General features: G+C 41.8%; 1 protein-coding gene across 1 annotated transcript; it reads left to right on the top strand.

Moving 5' to 3' along the window:
- Positions 1 to 779: 779 nt before the first annotated feature.
- Positions 780 to 12215, top strand: MAL2 (mal, T cell differentiation protein 2). The gene is made up of 4 exons (XM_072329087.1): positions 780 to 1055; positions 2839 to 3009; positions 7783 to 7941; positions 10327 to 12215. Exons 1-4 carry the CDS (start codon positions 921 to 923, stop codon positions 10396 to 10398), a joined length of 537 nt encoding a protein of 178 aa, XP_072185188.1. The 5' UTR covers positions 780 to 920; the 3' UTR covers positions 10399 to 12215.
- Positions 12216 to 16731: the final 4516 nt, after the last annotated feature.

Genomic DNA, 16731 nt, shown 5'->3' with positions numbered 1-16731 from the left:
ACTCAGAGGAGTGTTTTTACTTACTCTGGCAGCCCGTCACAAGTGGGATCTGCCAGGAATCAGTACTGGGCCCCACACCTTTCAACATCTTCATAAATGATCTGGATGCTGGGATTGACAGCACCCTCACCATGTCTGCTGATGATGCTAAGTAGTGAGATGGACACATCAGAAGAGAGAGCCCCATTACAAAGAGACCTGGACAGACTGGGAGAGTGGGTAACAAGAACTGTAGGACGCTTAACAAGCTGTTGCACCTGGAATGGCATAAGCAGAGTTCAGTACAGGCTCAGATCTGCTGAAGAGCAGCTTTGCTCTAAAGGACCTTGGAGCACTAGCAGACAACAAGCTGAACATGAATGAGCAGTGCTGCTGTTGCAGCAATGAAGACAAATCAGCTACTAAGCTCCATCTGTGGGGGAATAACTAGCAGAGATAGAGATGTGATCAGCTCACTCTACCCAGTGCTTGTCAGTTGGCACACGGAGTCCTGTGTCCACTTCTGGTTCCACTAATCAAAAAAGATGAGAATGGACTGGAGAAGGTCCAAAGGACAAAGATGACCAAAGGGCCGGAGAACCCGCTCTGTGAGGAGACACTGAGCAATCAGGTCTTTTCGCTCCGGAGAAGACGAGCTGTGTTGCTGTGATTCCATCCTAAGCCGTCCCTCAGGACACGCCGCGTGCCTCCCAACGCCCCCAGCAGCGCCGCTCCCCAGCACAGCCCGCAGCGGGGCAGCCCCTCCAGCCTCGGGGCGGGGCGCACCCGGCGCAGGGAGGGCAGGAGAGGGAGGCTGCCGGGGCGGTGCGCGGAGGCCCGCCCGCACCTGTTCCCTCCTCCCGCCGCCCTCCTCCTCCTCCTCCTCCTCGCCCACCTGCCCGCGGCTCCGCGTTCCCGCCGCGCTCGGCAGCAGCAGCGACATGATGCCCAGAGGATCCTCGTCCATGCCGCCGCCTCCCAACCCCGCTGCCTACTTCCCGCCACCCCGGGTCACGCTGCCCTCCGGCTTGGAGATCCTGCGCACCTATTCTGGAGCCTTCATCTTCCTGGAGATCGTGAGTGCACGGGCCGGGCTGCCCCGGGCTCCCCTTGTCTCGCGTTTCCCTGCGCTCCGCCGCCCTCCACCTGCCGCACTCTCGCCCCCCTGGCTGCGGCTCCACCGCGCGTAGAGCCGCGCTGCGCCTCACCTGCCATTTTGTGAGCGGCCGTGTGGGGAAAGATGGAGCCGTGCCCGGAGCCGTGCCCGGAGCGGCTGTGTGTGCGCGGGGCTCACCCCGTCCCGCCGGCTTCACGGAAAGCCTCGCACCCAAAGGCCTACCCTGAAAAGTTGGTGTTACGGGTTCTGTGCGAACTCCTCCAAGTGCATTTAGTGTGTTAACACAGCTGCACCTGCAGCCTTGTGCAACTGGAGGAAGGTTGGTTCCACACAGCGGCTGAAAATGGAACCCCACGAGCCACCTGAAGGCCTGAAACTGCTGGGAGTTCCGAGCTGAGGCTAGCCATGCGTTTTACATTCATGCAGCTGCAACGTAACGCTAGAGAGGACCCAACTAATTTTGTCGCTGATTACAACTAATGTTATTGCAGACATCTTTTGGAAGATGTCTCCCTTCCAACCTTCATTCGGTGAAAGTTCTCTGAATCTGGCAGCTCAGCCTCTGACTTGGTAGTTTTAAATCTGTAGGACATGAGCAAAAATGAAGTAGCTTGCTTTGACATCAGTCGTAGCTATCCAGCAACAGGTTGGGTTATGATGTTCAACCTTTCCATAATAAATTAATATACGTAAGATGCTAATTACTTTTTCATTCAGGTATCATAAAGAGGCAGGATTTGAAGGAGAGATGGTACCTTTCGCTAGGCCAGTCAGGCAAACCTTTGAGTATAAATTCAGACCATCATAGCACGATATCCTCACTACTCATTCTCTAAGATTTATATGCTGAAAAGAAAACTGGTGCTGCTGAAATTTCCCCTAGTTACAATAATTCTGGAAAGCTGAGTATTTTTCTAGTCAACATACTGTTATTTATAAGTCATCTTGCTCTGCAGCCTAGTTTTCTCCTACACTTTATTACTTAATGTATTCTCTTTCAGTATTTTATTGCCAATACATTAAAAGAGATGATGCCGTTTCATCTCCTTTGTCTCATCTGATAACAACTACAAAACTAAACTGTATGAGATTGAATCCAAACATGATGCGTATCTCTGTCATGCTAACTTCAGTGTGTGCATATATATGGTAAAATTTTCAGCAACAGCGTGGAAATTACTTGAGATTATCAATCCCATTTTCAAGACCACTTTAAGAGAGGCTTTGTCAAGCCACTGCCTAATGCCTACAGTTAGTGAGAACAGCAGTTGGGCTCTTTGAAGATCACAGAGCCGTAGAATGGCTTGTGTTGGAAGGTACCTTATAGATCATCTTGTTTTTACCCTGTGCTGTGGGCAGGGCTGCCACCGACTGGATCAGGCTGCCCAGGGCCCCATCCAACCTGGCCTTGAGCACCTCCGGGGATGGAGCACCCACAGCTTCTCTGGGCAGCTGTGCCAGCGCCTCACCACCCTCTGAGTAAAGAATTTCCTCCTGACTTCTGATCAGAATCTCCTTTCCCCCATATCCTATTGCTGTCTGCCCATGTTACAAAGTTGCTCTCCCTCCTGTTTATATAAGCTCCCTTCTTCAAGCACTAGGAGTACTCTTGAAGTGCCTCCTCTAGGTTTCAGAAAGCAATCTCAGGGCTTGATTTGTGATACAAAGTACTAATTCTTTGGCAGAGAGGACAAAACTGAAAGTTCTTTCGCAGTTCATCACCTGTATTCCTTTCCTTACAGCTGTTTGGAACAATAGTCTGGATTTTGGTAGCTTCTACACATGTTCCACTGCCTCTGCTTCAGGGATGGGTGATGTTCGTAGCAGTGACTGCGTGGTTCCTGTCCCTTGTGTTCCTGTGTGTGTTTCTCTTCGGTTATTCAAACAGAATCGCTGTCAACTGGAACCAGACAGTAAGATATTTCAGAAATATATATTTTAATATATATTAAATATAAATAACATATGTGTTCATTCGTATATATTTGTAGAAAGTGTATAATCTGTTTTATAAATTGAAAATGTTTGAATGAGATGTACTTACACCAAGTCTGAATGTCTGGCCTCCTGTTTAACAGGAATTCAGAACTGGAAAAGGGCAGAGTAGGGCTATGTGGATGACAAGGACTTCTCTGACAGTGGAGGCTGAGAGTACCTAGGGACTGAAGCAGCATACTCTTCCTCTATAAGCACATGAAAGGCATAACCTGCAGGAAGAGTTTAGTAAGACATGAAAATAAATTGATTAAAATGGTCAGAAATAGTTATGAACTGGAAATTAGAAAGTATTTTCCAACTGCTACAGAGGTGAAGTATAATGATGTACCATTTCCTTGAAAATATTATGCATATTTTTGAACACTCTGTCTGATGTGGTTGTCTGGGGTAGCACCAGACAAAGCACCCAGGTTGTCTCCTTCGTTTCCTAAGTCTTTAACTGCCTTGTGGGTCTGTTCCTTAAAGCCAAGACTGCTCTGACAGCAGGTTGTTATAGTTTAAATAGTCAAAGAAGGCATGAGCTGCAGCGTGGTGTAACTTAACCTTTTTCTAGATGTTTGTCATCTTTAGAGGAATCTTGGGGAAATTACAGTCTTCATTATGTTCTACTCAGTTTCTGTCTAGTGTGAAGACAAGACTTAATTCATGCTCTAATGGAGCACTGTGTCTTGTGCCAGAAGTTCTCACAGACAATACCTTCCTATTAAAAAGGGAAGCTGTGCTTCTGTTTTTCACCAACCACACAGATATCTGGGCTTATTGACTGCTAATTTATCTACTCTTTGGTTGTCGTAAGCTGACTTTTTACTGTGAGGTTTTGAATGCAAGGTGGTATGACTCTAATAATGCTGGGAATGAGTAATAACAGGTAGCTGAACTGCCATCAAAGTGTGAATCATTAAAAAAAAAAAAAAAATCTTCAAAAGTATCCAAACTTCTAAAATATTAAAGCATGTTTGTTTATCACATCACATTTACTTTGCTCCTAGGTCCCTTAGTTTTCTTACTGACAGTCTGTGATCGTAGCTGGATTTGTCATTTTCAGCATCAGTATATTTGTTTATCTCTGTGTTCTAGTTGTTCACAGACATCTCCTTGAGACTAATGTTCTTAAAAGCAAAGGCATAGAGCTTTGTAAATTTGTGGCTCTGACAGTTTCAAACACCATCATGGTAACAAACTGGATTATATGAAAATGAACAGGATACTACTGAAGCAAATATGCATTCAATCTCAGCTTTCCAACACAATGCAGGCAGAAATTAATCTAATAATGAGTTATAATTACAGAAAGCCTTGCAGGGATTTGTGCTGTGACATCCCCACAAGTTATGATGCAACAAAGCCTTGAGCATGTGCATCGCTTAAGTAAATTAGTAGTGTCTTGGGTTTCATTGAAACTATTTGCCAATTTACAATTATGAATCTACTTAAGGGTTGCTGGATGATGGCATAGTCTTTTATAGACTGAAAATCTTTAAACAACGTTGTGTGTTACACATTGGCTGCTTTATGTTGATAGTGCTGGGTTGTGCTGTTCATTTTCTCCCCTTGTGTGTGATAAATCACCAAGAAACTTTCAATGTCAGGAAACTGCTGGATGGCTTGTATTAAAGCTGCCTGTGGGACTCTGACTTACTCCAAGAAACTGTCATAACTAAATATCTGAAGTAAATGTAATGTGGATCCTTTCAGCTCTAGCTGAAATCCATCCTCTTGCAGTCTTCAACAAGAATAACACTAGCTCTATCATTTGACCACTGTTCTGAGGCATACAAATGTTCTGCAACTTGACACTAGAGTCTTTAGTAGCACTTCACAAGGATCTTAGCTTTTGTTTCAAATAAGTCATTACCAGAAATACTTAAATTATTTTCTATTATTATGCAGTTAAAGGGTATACCTGTTTATTTTAGGTTCACATGTATGTATGTAAATATGCATTTTTGCTCCTTCAGAAACTAAATTTGCAATAGGACTCGGAAGATGCAAGTCATTCAATTACATCAGAATAGGTAGAGTCATGGTTTGGTTATGTTGGAGTACTAATGTATCATATATAGATTCATGAGGAAATGTTGACTCAGATTCTGGAAGTTTAGGTGTGAATTTGAAGGGCAGCATGGGATTTTTACAGGTTTCACAATACGTTATGACATAATTAGCACCACTGAACTCATACTTAAAAAGAATATGATGCTACACAGTGAAAAGCTGGAGGAAAAAAATGAACCTTAGTACATTGGTCTGTATTAAACCAGATGGTGTGACAAATAGCATTCTTTATGACCTGATTCACAGCACTCATTTACAGAATTAGTTGTGAACTGACACATCATGCAGATCTGGTACTGATTTATTTGTTTTTTTTTGTTTGAGGTTTCAGTGATGATACAAGTGTAAATGTAATGAAGAGTTAGGCAGCAAGTTCACAATTATTTTAAATATATATTCACACACACGCACATATATATATATATGTGCGTGTGTGTGAATATATATATATCCTTTAAGCAATAACATCTTGGGTTTCTTGGTTATAGAAGCCATAAGATTGTGAACATGAAATCTTACTAATGCTGTATAGCTTTGCTGCCAGGAGAAGAAAATTATAGAGCTTGGCAGGAGAATGGAGGAAATTAAGGAGTTTGTCTTTTGGAAATACCTCTCCTCTATACAGTCAGCACTGCCTTCTTCATGGAGCTGTTTGTGCTTCTTGGTGAGCTGTAGTGTGCAGCCAGTAACCCTGAAATAGTTGCATGCACAGTAGCACACCACTAGGAAATGTCCTTGTGGGTTTGTGCAGAGAACTCTGTGTTGTTGGAAATTTGTGCTATAAGATTTGTGTGTCAGGCCATGATGGGTCTGGTTTTTGCTGCACAGTGACACACCTGTGTGTTGTATGCCATGGGGCATGCAGGTGTGTTAGTGTAAAAGATGCTTCTGGTAGTGAGAAGTGCTTCCTTTAGTTTCAGCAGTTCTCTGGTGTTCCAGCATTCTCATGCACAGAGAGCTGCTGGTTCCTACTGTTCTTATATGAGGTAACAGATGTTACAGAAGACCTGGAGAGTGAGGGAACATGTCTCGTGCCCGAAGTTTGAGATTTGGCAAGCCTGACAAATGGAGGACTTTCAGCCACCTGCTGCCCTCTTTTCTTCTCTTAGTTCTGTAAATGTCAGTGCAGTCTCCTACTGATTGCTTCCTTTTGAAATATGACTGAAAAAAAGAAAGAAGGCAGCTGGGATGGAAGTTGGAAATTAGACCATAAGTTGAGAATTACTGCAGGGATTTAGCCTCAAGTGGCTCTTTATTAAGAGAAAACCATTTTCTGGCTAAATGGAACTGAAAACTTTAGTGGCACTTCATTTCATAACTTACAGAGCTGACCAGCGTGCCATTTAGGTAGTATTAGCTGCTAACAAATATGGAACAACCAATTAATTTGAAAAGGAAATTCTTTCAATAAAAAGAACCTTAAACCAACAATTATCTAAACAGAAAAATGTTCTTTAAATAGGGGAAGGCAATGCTTCCCTACCTTAATATTAGATAGTCAATAGATAAGGGTATTGCACAGTAACTTCCAATGCATCTGAGTGCTGACTGCTGTTGTGATGAGTCACCTGGAATGTGTCCTAAGTTCTCACTGCTGACATGCTGGTAGCCAATTGCACATGTGAATTACAGGTGTGTAATGAACTCATTAGTGTGTGAGATATGGAACGTTTATCATGATTGTCACCAACAGGCATACCTATGCTTGTGTATAATATTCAAAATGTCTATATTTTTGCACACCTGCATATGTGCGGGCACGAAGCACATGGTGTGTAGGTTCAGGAACAGAGTGCTTTGCAAACGTCTGCTTTGCAGAATGAACAGAGGGAGATTATTGAGGAATATTTTGCACATTTTGAAACTGTTCTGGAGCAGGTATTAGATCTTTCTGTGTAGAACACTCTGAAACTCAACCCACAGAACAATTTAGGCAACAAAGCTGCTTTTTCATGTGCTTCAGTATTAGAACCCAGAAGTGATAGATGTCTAAACTTTGTAGTTAACTCCTCTCAAGACCCAGGCATTTTATTCAGAAGTATCACAAAATACTTCCAAACTACTGTATTTTGCATAAAGTCAGAGAGAATTCTAGAAATGTCTGAGTTCTTGGACTGTGTACCTAGAAGTAAATTTCAGCTGTGTCAGGGCTGGAGTGTTTCTGGGCATTTCCATAAACTTGAAGCAAGTAAAGGGGAGCTTTTGGAGTTGTAGGTTATAGCTGAGAAGGGACTTTGGAGACTGCAAGTTTGTACTGTTTGTGTTGTGATAGAGTTGGCCTGTATGTCCCCTGTTTTTAACCTAAGCCTCACTAGGGGAGAATTCTGTAAGCTCCCACTTTTAGCTTTAAAGTGATCTAAAAAGGTCAGCACATGTGCTTGTAGATGAACACATGCCTTTTAATTTGAAAGAATGCAGGGTCTGGGGAGAGGGAGGGCTGCCCTTTATTACTAATCATGTTGAGTTGCTTATAATTGTAGGCAGTTATGAAAATATGTTGTGCTTAAGCATTGCTTATGAACGATTATTGTTACTGCTTGTTTCATGTTTCTGTGTTGGATTTCATTTATGCTGAAACTAGAAGAGTTAGATATGTATAGCAGCCCAGACTGAACCTGTTGTTTGCTTTTCAGGACTTTCTTTTCCATGGTGCTACTTTCGTCTTTTATTTTGGAGCTTTTCTACTGCAAGCAGCAACAACATCCCTGCATCACTACCCTCGCAGATTAAATTCCACCACTCCTGTGAATATTCTAGGTGATCACGAATATAACATAAGCATAGCAGCCTCGGTACGTATTTCATGAACTTGTACCTAGCAGTAGAATACTGTTGTAAGAACTGATAACCAGCCTTTCAACTTGGGAACTGAGCTGGGAAGAGGGATCGTGGGGAAGAAAATAGTCTTTGAAAGCAGCAAACATTCTTACAGTGGCATGCAAAAAAAGTGCAGTGATCTTAATGGAGCTTAATGAGACAGATGCTTAGGTGGTACTGTTTACAGTACTATTTTAAGTCCATGATTACTACAGAATCTAGTTTTTAGGTGAGATATTTAGTAAAAACAATGGTAGGTATTGAAATAGAAGAAAAATATGAAAACTGAGCCTTCATCAAAGTGTCAGGTATGACTTTCAAGCCTGCTCTCAAACTTGTAATTGCTTGGGTTTTTAATACTTTTTAGATAGTCCTGAGCATGTCATAGGGAAAAATCTTGGACTAGCTCCTTATAAAGCTCCAGATATGTATTTTCTGATGTGAGGCATAAAAAGCAGTCGCAAGGGGCATGCTATCTCCAGTGGCAAGGATTAGAGAGCTTTTATTGATCAGCTAAGCTCAGATTGCCTTTTTATCACTATAATTGCATTGTCACTGAATCACTGTATCTGGTGATGTGGGTGTTCGTTGCTGAGTCAGAAAATACAGACCTTCAGCTTTCTCCCTAGCTGGACTCCTGAATGGCAAGTAGAGGTGTGCCAGCAGAATTAACCTGAAGAACTGAAACTGCTGCTTGCTTTGTGTTTTGGGTTGGTTGGTTGGTTAGTTGGTTGGTTTGGTTGTTGTTGTTTCTGGGTTTGGGTTGTGGGGTTTGTTTGTTTGTTTTTGTATCTTCCAGGGCATCTCACATACTTAAAGGAACTTCCTACATGTATTAAGTTTCTGAATCATTTTGGGGGTATCTCTTGTCCTCAAAACTAGATAACCATAGATTTTACACAGTAAATACCTTCAGCTCATATTAGAGTGGATCGAAATGGATGAACGCAAGGTGTAAGAGTTACATCCTTTCTTCAAGAGTAGAAAAGAAAGGCCTTTTACTTTGGCAAGCCAAGCTCTGAAAGAGTGAATTGAGTATGTCAGTCTTCAAGACACAAATTTCTCACCATTACCCACTTGCCAGTGACATAGTTCAGCACAAATTCCTGTGTGGCCATGGCTGGTGGACAGATGATGTCTCTCAACTGTGTCTAAAATGATGGAGAGCTTTGAATTAATTACGTGTCTCAAATTCCATACTTCAAAGTAGCTCCTCAGTCCTTGTTTCAATGTGTTCAGATCATACTTGATATGTGGTAACTCATGTGTCCCTCTGACAACAGAGTACTGAGGAATACAAAGACTCTTTACCTCTTTCATACTCTCCTTTTTTTCCTAAGAATTCAGTACTTCACAACCCTTGGATCTTTGTTCAGATGGAGTAAGAGGATGTGATTTTGTAACTCGCCTTATCTGTTTATTAAGAGATGGTGAATCAGATGATGTAGTCTTTAGTAGGAAGTCAGAGCATACAAATAAAAAGTGACCCTTTGAAACACATCAGTAAAACAATCTTATGATCTACAAACGAATAATATAAAGCCTTGCTAACTTTTTTTATTTGAAAATGACTTTCTAGTTGTGTATACTGCAATTAAAATGTATCTTTTGCTTTTATGAATAATACTCCTAGGATCTATTCAAACCTTAATTTGTCAAATCAGTGCTTGTGTGGATGCAAGGTTGTTATCACTGGATCAGATCTATGTGTTCTAAGAGAAAGTGTCCTTGATCGGTACTGGACAGTATGAAAAACTGTTGTTACCACCAACTCAGTTTCTAACTTCTTCCTTCTTGTTTATGTTACATACTCACTTTTGCCATGGCACGATCTCCAGTTCTTATCTGTTCAATTTCTGGAGCTGTAGCAGCTTCCTGACATTTCTCAATAATCTGTCATGTCTTTTCCTCTGGCTGAAGAGGCCCAACTTCAACCTTTTTCTTTCTTTCTGCAAGTGAAGAGCTCTGCTGTTTGGAGGGACGTCTCCTTCATTGTTTGCCAGTAAAGGCATTCACCTGGATACTTTCTAATCAAATACTAATCTTAGATTCTCAGTCTAGATAAGAGAAAGCTGAAATATCATATGATTAATTTCTACAGTAACCCACAAACATCTTCTGTTTATATCCTATGTCAAAATATCTTCAGCAGCTAGCAACTAAGTTAATAACAATAATGTGGGCTTAAAACAGAGTTTATGAGAAGGCTTAAGAAGATACCAGGTCTGTCTTTACCACTGGGGGGGTACCTTTTGAGTCATTTGTGTTGTTACATTAATCTAAAATAGGAAAAAATATGTAGAGCAATATAATGTTTGATTCACTTTTTTTCCTCTCTTTTCTCCCTGCTCATCCTTTAGATTTTTGCCTTTGCAACAGCTGTTTGTTATGGTTTCAGCACAGCCCTGGCTCTGAGGAGATGGAAGCTATAGCAGTTGAAGAGACTTTGATTCCCACGAGTTCAACTTCAGATCAAATTAAGTACTACTTGTCTGTTTTAATGTAACGTAATTCCAAAAAAGACTTTTTGCTCAAAATCTGTTTCCAAGTGCTGAAATGCAAATAACCCTTAATCAGGATTTCTTTAACAGAAGTTTCTGTCTCTTCCTTTTTTTGTTGTTTTTGTTTTTTGTTTTGTTTTGTTTTGTTTTTTTTTTACTTTCTTTGGCAACTCCTTAGAAACATTGTTTGTTGAACTGTAATCCAGAGTTAAGAGATAAACAGATGTTACAAGCAGATAACAGAATTCTGGTGCTAAACCAGAAGAACAGGAAGAAAACTGAAACTAAACAGACATGTTACCTGCATAGGCAGCTAAAAGAGCTACCCCCTTGTTAAGGTCTGGGATTGGGCTCTACGTGTGCTGCAGCATTACAGTGTGTTCCACACAGGTAGGGCCTTGAGGCTCTTTGTAGAGTCATTGGTCTTATGTGTGCTGCTCCTTGCATGATCAAAGTCCAATCTGACTGTGACGTCAGCTTAGTATGTGTTATTAACTTTGTACAGAGAAAATGTTTTAAATATCCATCCAGTGCAATTTTCCGTTGTTATTTTACAACCATATTCAGCTATGGTGATCTGATCATTCCAGCTTACTGTATTCTTTTGTAGATGGAAAATGTCTGGGATTGTCAAACAGTAAGTAGTTGGTTAGTTTTAGAATATCAGCTCAGTCGGACCTATTTATACTGCAAAACAAACAGTGCATTTCTGTGGTGCGTGTATATAAGTGGCATAAATATGACAGGAATATTTGCACTGTTTTACTTTGTGGAAGTACAGCTTTGTTTTTGTAACTTAAGTGCTGCTTTTGTTACTTATTATGTGAGTCAACGTCATTTGAATGGAATGTTACCAAATGGTGACTGTTGTCTGACCTCAATTCTTGCAGTGCAGTATTTGGTACATCCTGATGTTGGGTTGTGTTGTAAAGGTGTTTTTATTTGGACAGACGCCTATGCAGCATCTCTCTGAAAGCAGTGACATGCAAAGCAGTCCGCCCATTACAGTGTTGGCTTTTGGCAGGAAGGCAGGTTAATTGAATGTTCCAGTTGTGTAATAACACGATTACAGATAGGAAATTAATTTAGTGATAGGATTGTGCCCTGCTCCTTAACAAGTCTTGTCACTGGTGCCAAATTGATAATCCAAGAGCAAAAAAGTTCCCTGTCATTCATAGAATGTTTTGCTCACTGCTTCTTGCCATTGCACCTTACACTTCCGCAGAGACCGCACCTTAGAATTCTACAGTGGTTGGGTGAGGGAAGACAGGATTTTCCTCATTCCCAGACCTGCTCTTTCTCCTTGAGCCAACCAACGTGACAGCCTGTTATGAAGGGTACTTGCCAAATTGGTCAGGAACGAGGATCTCTGAGAGCTGCCATCCTCATGGAGCCCTTTGGTCCCTGCTGACCCAGCACAGAGATTTTTATCAAAGACGCAGCAGTGATTGGCAGCCTTTCCAACTTCTGGAACCACTCAGTCCTGAATTACTGCAATGGGATGTTTTTGTATATCTTGTTTTCTGAAATTTTTATCTTCCAAAGATTTTGTACTCTGCCTGATTTTATTTTATTTTTCTAATCCTTTACTTGCATTGGAACTTGTTTTGTGAATGTTTTATCTAGAGCCATATACTTAAAAATATATATATTTCATATTGTTTAAAATATGTACAGTAACGCTGGAGTATATGGTTGAATATGTTTAACAGACTTACCTAAGCAGCATTAAAGTTACTTAAAATGTTGATGGCAGCAGTCTGGTTATTAATCCTCTGTTTGGAAGGTAGCAAAAAAACTACGTGGCAAGTCTGACCTTTTATGGAGTCTCAGAATTGTTTGAATTGGAAGAGACTCCTCAAGGCCGTCCGGTTCAACTGCCCTGCACTGAACAAGAACACATACAGCTAGAGCTGGGTGCTCAGAGCCCCATCCAGCCCTTTCTTCTGAGAGACCATTTGTGAGTACAATATGCACCCATACCCACTCATACATACGTGATTATACGTATGCACAAAGATTATGCATATTCATAATGGTGCAGAAAATGAACTTCCAGGGCATATTTAAAAATAGATGCTCTTGATACCTCACGTAGAAAATTAAAGCTAAGGTTTCTTAGGTAGGCACTGTTTCATTAGTGTTAGATTTGCACAAATGTCAGTGAGGAGAAGCGCAAGGTCAGCTCCAGCAACACTGTAAATGAGCACAGAACTTTGATATGGTTACTCCCTCACCCAGCAGCCTAGATGTGTACTGCACATCACAGAGTATGCATGCCACAGCCCCTGCTACCAACTGGGATGATGAGGGAGAGGTCTTAATTTTTTGCCTGTTTAAACTTACAGAGGAGGCTTGACACATGATGTCAGATAAAAAGCTGACCAGGTTTAGTTGATCTTTGTATCTAACCTCTGAGTTCAAACCTGAGGTGTAAGGATGAGGACTAGTGGGTTTGGTTTAAATCTCTTAATCTGTTTACAGAAACCCAGATAGCAGAATGCAGTTAGAAAAGCCTGGGAACTGTTTGCATAGTGAGGAAAGGCTAAACTTTCCCTCTTAGCTATCAAAGAAAAACAAAGGGCTGAGAAGAAATAAAGGTAAGAACTACGGTAATGAAGAGGAGGCTTTCATGGCTAACGAGGGCATAAATGTTCTGCTAGTATGCAAAGAAGTTTAATGTTCTTTCAGGAAAACCTAAGGAAAGAAGCAGCAGAATAAGGAAGCGGTTGCAAAAAACAAAACCCTGACCCAGCAACCAGTAATTAATTTGGTATTGCCTTACGCATAACTAAGATGACAGCTGTGACTTGCAAATATTTTGTGTGTGAGTGCTGCAAAGTCTTTATGCAAATACTGATAGGGGAGTAACACAACCCTTGTGATAGTTACTACAGGTGATATATGCAGGCTGATTCGTATACATTTAATTCTTTTCTCCTATGTGTTCAGGAATGCCTCCAAGCCTGTGACTGGTGATACTGAAGAACACATGCTTAAACGTCATTGAAGAATGGAAGGCACTGGGGAGAGGATAGGGATATTTACCACTGCAGTAAATTCAAGATGAAAGAAATGAGTCTATAGATGCCAAGTGGTGCTTTCATCAGATGCTTCTATCTGATGTGAAGCTACAGTGCAGGAGAATCAAACATACTATGCAGGTACCTACTCTTCTAGACTCAGAAAATATTTAATAATATTTTGTATACTGGTGTTCAGTAGATGCTGGTGAATAAGCAGTCAGTGAGGAGAGACTGCTTGCAAAGGACGCAAGGAGAAGCGACAGTTTACTGGCTATTGCTGAAGGGAAACAAAGGGACACCATTTACAAAGCTAAACCTTTGTTCAGACATGCTCAGAAAATGATGCACAGGGGGTGCTTCACAGAAGTCCACACTCTACTGCCTTGCTGAATTATCTGGAAATAACACTCCTGCACTGACAACTGATATGTACAGAGTCATTCTATTTGTGATTTCTCACACCTGTGTGTGTGGATTAAAACCTATAAAGTGAGTAAAGCTGAGCTGCGTTAAAACACTGCTTAAAAATGCAGCTGTGAAAGTGCATCTATAGAAAGTGAGAGAGTCAGAATCATGCAGAGATTGTGCAGATCCGTGCCTTCCATAAACTATTAAAGAAAAAGCACTTGTCTTGGGTTGAAAAGGACCTCAGGGATCATTGGGTTCCAGCCCCACTGTCACAGGCAGGGCCACCAACCTCCACATTTAATACCAGACCAGGCTGCCCAGGGCCCCATCCTTCCTGGCCTTGAACACCTCCAGGGACGGGGCATCCACAGCCTCTCTGGGCAGCCTGTCCCAGCACCTCACCACTCTCATAGTAAAGAACTTGCCCCTGACATCCAACCTGAGTCTTCCCTACCTCAACTTGAAACCATTTCCTCTTGTCCTGCATCTATCTGCCCTTTCAAAGAGTTGGCTTCCCTCATGTTTATGGGGTCCCTTTAGGTAGTGGTATTTTCCTGTCTGAACCTGAAGAAAAAAAGAAAGAGTATAAAACTCTTTGAGAGCCAGTTTGCTCCACTTTTATCTGCATACTGTGAAACTGGTCTCTGAACACCAGGATCCTGATGCATTTCATGCTCAGTTGCCAGTCCACCAGGTTGTAGAGAAGAGCTTTCTGTGGCTTGTCCGAAGGAAACAGTGAACCATGATTCCTAAAACTGAGATGTCAATGTGACATTGGGCTTTTTGGTCTCACAAAAAGGAAAACTGAAAAGTGAGAGCTTATATATATATATTTAATATGATTTGTATTTTGGACAATTGGTCATGACACATTGGTCTTTGCTGGGGCATAGAATGCTATCAGAGGAATAGTCTAACCCCTTCCAACCTGAGCAGCCCAGACTGCTGCTATATCTAAGGTGCTTCTGGGAAGAGAAGTGCTGTTCTCCTTTCACAGATGGGAGACTCAGACACTGAGACACCAAGCAACTTGTTCACATGGGAGACCTGGCTGTGGGCAGGAAGGCAGCAGTGTTGTATGGGATACAGGTGGCCTTGCCCATTTTTGTTTCTGTTACAGCAGTATTAAGTCTGGCAATTAGCTGCATGGAGTTAAAAGGTAGAAAAATTGCATAGATGACACACTAGGTTTGGGCTGTTCTGACTTTAAAGTTTGATGGTCCAATTATAAATAGGCTACATACAGTTCCTGTTTGAGGTGCTGATCTACCTCCTGCATCTTAGAAGAGAAAACAAGTCCTGATGAATCTGCAGGTTTCAGCTGCTTCCTCCTATGCAAGGTTTGAGGCCTACACCCTCAGCATTAACCAAATTCTTGCTGCATCCAGCCTGCCAGGGCACAGCACCTTTCAGCTCAGAAACCTGAGCTAAGTTTTGGCAACTAACTTGTAAGGCTGCATTTCAGGAAGCACAGTGATCAAGTCATCGGGCTGTGGATGTTTTTAACACCTTGGTTGCTGTGGGATTATTGCAGTTATCTATATGGACTCAGGAGATTGTGAATGATTCAGACCAATCAATCAGATCTATTGTGCAAGGCTGCAAGAGGCTCTTGTCTGAGGTCTGACTGCTGCACTCATACTTCATTGCAGCAGTAATTGTATTCAAAGAGCTACTGGAGCTTTTAATCTCATCCAAACACATTTTCTGGTCTTCTCAGCAAAGTGTGACCAGTATCAGTGGACTAACAATGTGGAAAAATAAACAACAGATGAGAGCAAGCCCAGAGGGGTTCCTTGAAAAGAAAAAGATCTTTCTGCACTCTTAGTGCAGAGCCAAGACCTCACACTGCCCTATTTTCCTGTACAGTGGTGCTGGGGCTTCTAGTGATCTGATTACACGCTTGGGCAGTTCTACTCACAGTGCCCAGGAATGATTACTTTGTTGCAGGTGTTGTTTTGGGTTCAGTAACTTTTATGAGACAAACTGAAGAGTCAAAAACTTTTGTCTAAAAACAAACCAAAACAACTTTGCTACCTCTTTTTTTTTCTGTCCATGCAAGGACCATCTCAATTTTTCTTCACAAAAATACTTTTGAAGTGGAAAGCATGCTGTAGTATCAATAACTAATGTCATTTATACCACACTGTAGATCTTATTACTTTTAAATTGAAGGGCCTGGAGATATTCTCAGTCTCTTGGGCTTAGCTGAGCACTCCAGCAATATCACAGCTCTGCAATAGTAAGACCAGAAGAGGCATCTCTTCCTCTCACTGCCTCTTGCCTGCTTTTGGAAAGCAAGTTGGGTGTGCAGGTAAGCAGGGAGTTACAGCATGATCTGGACAAGCTGGGCAACCCAGATACCAGTGTTATGCATTTGGGTGCAATCTGCTGTTAGGCAGCACATGCATGAAAGCCACAGATGGTCTAAAGGTTCCACCAAAACAATGCACTGAGTTAAGGCAAATGGAGGAATTGTGTGAACGGCCCACTGATTGTGAAAGGAGGGCTAAGGCTGTAACACTAAGCTACATTTGTCCCGTATAGTAAATATGACATTTTGTGTGAGTCTTGATTTCTTTACTGTGCCTGTTTTGCAAACTGTCAATACCTCGGCCTGGGTTGTGGTGCCCTGGGTAACCTGTAGGGCCAGTTTAGAGCCTTGGGCTGTTTAAATAAGGGACAAAGTCTATCATCACCAGATGTTTTAACCCAAAATACAGGATCAGAGAGGAAGGGGAAGTGTTCCTCATTTCCCAGACCCACTTGCCTACTCCATGCTAGCTCTAAGGACTGGAAAAAGGAAGAGTAGTTCTCCTTTTACTCTGTT

Source organism: Excalfactoria chinensis, chromosome 2 (assembly GCF_039878825.1).
Source record: "Excalfactoria chinensis isolate bCotChi1 chromosome 2, bCotChi1.hap2, whole genome shotgun sequence".
Lineage (NCBI taxonomy): Eukaryota > Metazoa > Chordata > Aves > Galliformes > Phasianidae > Excalfactoria > Excalfactoria chinensis.
This window is presented reverse-complemented; position numbering and strand designations above follow the sequence as displayed.